Source organism: Salvelinus sp. IW2-2015, linkage group LG6.1 (assembly GCF_002910315.2).
Source record: "Salvelinus sp. IW2-2015 linkage group LG6.1, ASM291031v2, whole genome shotgun sequence".
Classification (NCBI taxonomy): domain Eukaryota; kingdom Metazoa; phylum Chordata; class Actinopteri; order Salmoniformes; family Salmonidae; genus Salvelinus; species Salvelinus sp. IW2-2015.
Window position 1 is genome coordinate 5,106,435 of NC_036845.1, and position 6,008 is coordinate 5,112,442.

At 44.2% G+C, this 6,008-nt stretch overlaps 1 protein-coding gene across 1 annotated transcript in view; it reads left to right on the forward strand.

Moving 5' to 3' along the window:
* tsnare1 (T-SNARE Domain Containing 1) overlaps positions 1 to 6,008 on the forward strand; it is a 122,392-nt gene that overhangs the window by 106,220 nt on the left and 10,164 nt on the right. The window contains exon 8 of the mRNA XM_023988463.2: positions 1,421 to 1,588. Coding sequence (XP_023844231.1) covers positions 1,421 to 1,588 — 168 coding nt within the window. The remainder of the gene's footprint in view (positions 1 to 1,420; positions 1,589 to 6,008) is intronic.

Consider the following 6,008-nt stretch of genomic DNA (forward strand, 5'->3'; position numbering starts at 1 on the left):
GTAACTTACATGTAACTCTCTGCCAGTAAGTTACCGTAAAAACAACCAGATATTTTTTACAGTAATGTCTCATTTAGCTGTGCATGCTGGTAGCTAGGCTTTCATTGCCTGATCTTCATTTAACCTTTTATACTTCCTCATGGTTTCACTGTAATGTCCTGGAATAATATCAGTACAATCATGTCAAGTAGAGCGCCTCCTGAAAATCAATGCAAATAGTTGTAACTTATGTTGATGTTATTGAAACATATTTCACATTATCCCTAACTTTCCCTGAAAGAGTTCTTGTTTGAAATCATACTGAGCTCAAATGACCCGCTGGAGAATACACAAACTCAGGTATCAAGGTTCTCCTTACACACCCCTGAACCCTACAGCACCAGGACACCAGAGGCTTATGTATTAAGGCTTATTTCCTGCTGAATCAATTTCATCAAGGTCTTTTCATTATGCTGGCTCAAGAGGAAAACGTCTCAGACTCCAGATATAAGGACAGGTTACGTAACAGTGATTATCTTCAGTGAAGAAAGAAACTTCAATGACGTGAAAGTTATTCCTTTTTTCATAAATGTGAATAAGGAAGATTTCTTCACAAATCACTACATTTCTGCAGTTTTAGGGAAAAGCAGTTGGTCTGTAATTTAGTATAGACCGGCCGAGAGACCTATACCTCGGATGTCAGTAACACTACTGTAGCAGATAGTGCATATTCACTGACAACAAAAAGCAAGAACAGCACAGAAGGCAGAGCAGATAGGCTGTGTGGTTCACATTGAGTGGGCAGACCAAAGACACAGGCCCCTGTGTCTAGCCCCTCCCTCCTCCGTACTGAAGAAGCTGCCCACAGTAAGAGAGGAACGACAGGATGATTGGATACACTGTGGGCAGGAAAAACAAAAGCCACCTCAGGGTTTTATCAATGTCATAAATATGCAATTAGGGGTCAAAATTAGCAGATCAATGTGGGCCTCTTTCAGTGACCGACTCCCACGTTTCCATTGAGTGTGCTGAAAGGAGAGCGAGCTCAGTAAACTGTCTGCACAGAGAAGAAAGTGGTCCTAGTCCTTTTTGATTGAACTTGGGTAAACAGTGTGAAGAGGGGGTGGCAGCTGTCTAGAGTGATATATTTAAAGTGTGAAACATTCTAGTTGTGTTGAGGTGAAATTGTATTCCGGGAGTACAGGATGTTTTCCCCCCAGTTGCTCTCCGGTTGGCTCAGGTACTGTGAGGTTAGCCCTGTGCTGTGAATCACACTGACTGCCTAGACCTATAGTGGAGTCAGGGAGAAAGAGGTGCAGGACAGAAGCAATATACATTGGTATTCTCAAAACAAATCTAATTGTAATGTTCTCTTGTTTACGTGTGTTTGTGTGTGCGTGTGCGTGTGCGCGTGCGCGTGTGCACGTGTGTGTGAGCACAGAGTCCCCAGACTCCGTTTGCAGAGCTGTGTGAGGAGGAGGGTCCCCTGTTTGGCGGTGCAGCAGGGAGCTCCGAGGGGGATGGACAGGAGAAAGCGTTCCTCTCAGAGATCAGTGAGGAAGACGTGGAGGCCCTTCGCCAGAGAGAAGAYGCCCTGCTGCAGATTGAGGTATMGAGCTCAGACATCCATGTGCTCTACCTTAGTTTACAACAKCCTGCCTTAARGTCTCAGRGTTCCTGAGGAGAAACGGGCAAAAACCTTCTACTTTCCAATGGCACTGTMGCTTTCAAATGAATGGTTTGCTATCTAAAGWATGCAGTGTTCAAYGMGAGAGTTGATGTAATCTATTTGCCAYTAGTAAGGGCAGTAATCCATCTATCCAGCATCAGCTTTGYGCTGGTAGCCYTGTCTTTAGTRGAGTTGTTTTGAAAATTYCAACACTTTCCAGCCAAAGTGCCCAGAGTATCCGTAGATTGCARGGAGAGAGAGAGAAACAKTCAGAAATAACTAACTAAAAAACAAACAAACATTCTGATAAAGCTTGTCGTTTACAAAGTGGCCAGAGAGTGCATTGCCCCGGCGCTWWTGTCTTCAGAGAGGTCAATAAAAACACTCTACTTTAGTAAATAGACACTCAGCCAATCCCAGACTCCACCTCCCATCTGGGCAACCTATTAGTATTATGTCTCAGTACTGAAGCCYTTTTCACCATCTCTTCTGCATATTAAACGCTACCCAATTACCTAGGCGCCTTTARYGGCTTGTTTGTTCTCTTACCTAAGTGTGGATGGAATCACAATGTTCACCAGACTTCCTTTCACGGCTCYTTTTGAAATACAAAGCATCACATCAGGTAACTKCAGGGTGACGTCCCAAATGGCACCCTATTCCATATTTWYTGCACAACAAACCCATAGGACTCTGGTCAAAAGTAGCACACTATATAGGGYATAGGGTAGCATTTYGGATGCAGRKCAGGTCTGARTCCACCCAAACAGCTGTTTCCCTCTCTTCCGCCGGTGTCTGAGACAGATGTGAAACCAGATAGATGTGAACTCTAAACGACAGGATCACTCCGCTGTGGGTGATTTTAAATGGGTCTGATTTCAAAGAGGTTTCAGATATTTGTTGTCATCATCAGCATCTCCTGATGTTAGGTTTATCCTATGGGTCCCTCGGCGTATTTGGTGTACTCTTTGGAGAAGAAAAAGAAACCCTGTAATTGCTTTAATCAGCTTGATGAAGTGTTGTGATAACATATGGACATCATTCAAGAAAGGAGACCAGAATCTCACACTGCATGCTTTAGAAATGACACCCATTCCAGCTTTGAAGGGAGTTTACAATCCACTGCAATGTGTGAAAAGACTTGAAGACTAATAACAATATTTTGGGGGGAGTTGTATGTACGGTATCTGTAGTCAGAGTCAGACCTTTCAGAAGTTTTAACATCAATGTTCAGAATCACCTCATCTAGCCACATCGCATGAGCTTTTGTCAAACAAGAATGGAAAAGTAGCAGCATCAATCTGTCCTCATTGAGTGGTACAAAAGCACCAAACTTCTGAATGAGCCTCAGACACCACTTACAGCTTAATTTGTGTGGAGCGGTCMGAGATGGAGGTAGTCATGATGATTGGTTGTTCAGAAAGGCACTGAGATGGATGGAGTCATTCGATTGATAGTTCAGACAGGGTTGTCTGGCCTCTGCTTTAGTCATACCCACACAGATACATGTCAGTAGTGACTTCCCTGGCAGGTGCTGAGGGGCCTGATGGTGTACCTTGGTGAGCCTAATAATATCTGACAATGTGCTTTTCCCTGTCTATAACCCCCACCCCCCATCTCTCCAAAGCCCCCCTCCTCTCTCTCTCCTCTTTCATTCTCTCCTCTTTCATTCTCTACTCTTTCACTCTCTCTCCTCTCTCTCCATCCATCTCCCTGAGGACCTTAAGATCAGTTTCTATCTGCTGTTATCCAAGGAAAACGATATCAGCACTTCCCTCTGAGAAAAGAACGCGTTGATCTGTTGCCTGGGGTAGTTTGCCATCCCTCTATGTGTGTGTGTGTGTGTGTGTGTGTGGTGTGTGTGTGTGTGTGTGTGTGTGTGTGTGTGTGTGTGTGTGTGTGTGTGTGTGTGTGTGTGTGTGTGTGTGTGTGTGTGTGTGGTGTGTGTGTGTGTGTGTGTGTGTGTGTGTGTGTGTGTGTGTGTGTGTGTGTGTGTGTGTGTGTGTGTGCGCGTGGTGCACTCAGGCAAGACGTTCTCGCTGTGAATGGAAGATAAAGAGTGCAGCAGTTTTCAAACAGGGACCGATGGGGAACATGGGAGGTTACAGTGGTTCTCTCCTACTGACGGTCCGCTACCTACACTAAGGATACTCTGCTGTTCATTTTACACACCAACACTGGGATCAGTCAGGAGGAGTTTGACACCATAGAAAAATAATAAACATATTGGATGTACCCATGTGTAGCACATGGGGATGTGTGAAACTTACTCCTCAGTCTGAAGTGTCCCCACTTGCGCCAGTGAATAGCTAGCTTTTTGCGTGGCGCAAACTGGTAAGACTCTCTCGGAGGGCGGTGACGTGTGCTAGCAAGGCAGAGGTCCTGTGTTCGAGCCTCGGTGTGAGCTGAATCAGGAAGAAGTGGTGCCCACTAAGCAAGCAGTGTGACGTCAGATTACTGTGGTCTGAGAGGCTTTAACACTGTTATAGTCATTCTATGTATAACATTCCTCTGGGATGGGTAATTCAATTCAGGCCTATCATCCTTGACTACCATGATATTATTGTAAATGCTCAAAGAGAGAGAGACAGAAGATAGACTATAAGGTAGTATTAGGCTCAGGTGGCGGAGGATTATTCTGCCTCTGTACCATCTATACTGTCAGCTCCCAGCTGCCCCTCACACACACCGTGATTGTCGGCACCGAAGATCATTTCATCAAAATGAATTCATAAAACAGCTCAGGGCAAAGCAGAGGACAGCTTTCAAGGGGAATCTGAATACAACACCTGGCCCTGTGAAGAGGTAAAAAAACGGCAAAGCGTGTCTCTCCTACCAATGCATCCACAGGACAGTGAATCTATGCAATCTGTTACAGCAAAAATATTGTAATCAGACACGTTACCAGCAAAAATATTGTAATCAGATTACAGAGAGTTTTGAAATACTAGATGATTACATATTGGATTACTTTTAAATTCAGAAAGGATGACATCTTTCTGTTTTCTCAATGACATTCAATTCAGCATTGAAAAGAGGCACCAGTTAAAGTTTGTTCCACATGAGCGAATCAGACCACAAGTAGTCAGACAGCACTATGATGACACACCAAATGTGTCTGATGGATATTTTTGTCTTCTTCTAATGTAACAGATAATAATCAGATTACATTACTGAGTTTGGATAATCCATAAATTACATTACTGATTACAATTTTGGACGGGTAATCTCACCATAAAAGGCTATGCATATGAAATGCACATGTCCCTAAAATTGACCGTATTGTGGAGGAATTACATAAACAGGAAAAGTGTGAAGAAATCACAATGACATACTGTATCCTCCTCATCATGGAGACTCACAAACACAATAAATCCTCTGGCTGCCCTTCGGTTCATGTGATGTGCATCTCTTTAGTGTGTGTTCTGGGGTTTTAGGTCTTTGGACCGCTGCAGGAAAGGCAACATTTGATTTTACATTCTAAACCGTTTATTCAGCAAGGGCAAAAAAGAGACATCACACGCTCCAGCCCTTTGAAAGAAAATGTCATAGTTTTTCCCTCTTCTTTTCACCAGTAAGCGTGCACGTAAATCTGCTTAACCGTTTTTCTGCTGTGGCAGTGACACTGTGTCCTGTTGCCCGATGCCTTTGGGCTGGGGTGGGAGATCTGGAGAGAATCTCCTATCAGTGCTTAACACATTTATCAGAAAGAGAGGGAGAGAAAGAGGAGTGGGGGAGGGAAGGAAAGAGGAAAGAGGGACAAAGGGAGGGTGGGGAGAGAGAGAAAGAGAAAGAGAGGTCTGTTGGTTTCACACTTTCACCCTCCCAGCTTTCTAGATGGTTGTAGAATGGATTTACATGATCATCAGTGTTGTAATGCCTTGTGATAAGGGGTTGGTGATTTCAAGGTACTTTCATGTAATGGTGACAACAGCTACAGTAAACTGCCTTTGTATCTAGTCTACGGAGATTCCTTTTCAACTATTGATAATGACAGGGAGAAAGGCCGTGATCCATCAATCATCTTTTGTGCGTTTTATTCACATTGACTGCCTGATTGAAAGTCATAGCAGAAAATGGACTGGCGCTGAGCTTTCAAAGAAAGAGAAGTAGCCGCCTTTCAAAATGAGAAAATGAGTGACCGTGCAGCGGGAAGAAGGGAGGAGAAAATGACCAGTGTTGGCAGCAGATGATGAGTAATGTGACTGTGCAGGGTGAATACAACATCATCTCAAGGTTCCAGGATGAGCGCACTCTCTCTCTCTCCCTCTCTCCCTCTCTCCCTCTCCCTCTCTCCCCCTCTCTCTCTCTCTCTCTCTCTCTCTCTCTCTCTCTCTCTCTCTCTCTCTCTCTCTCTCTC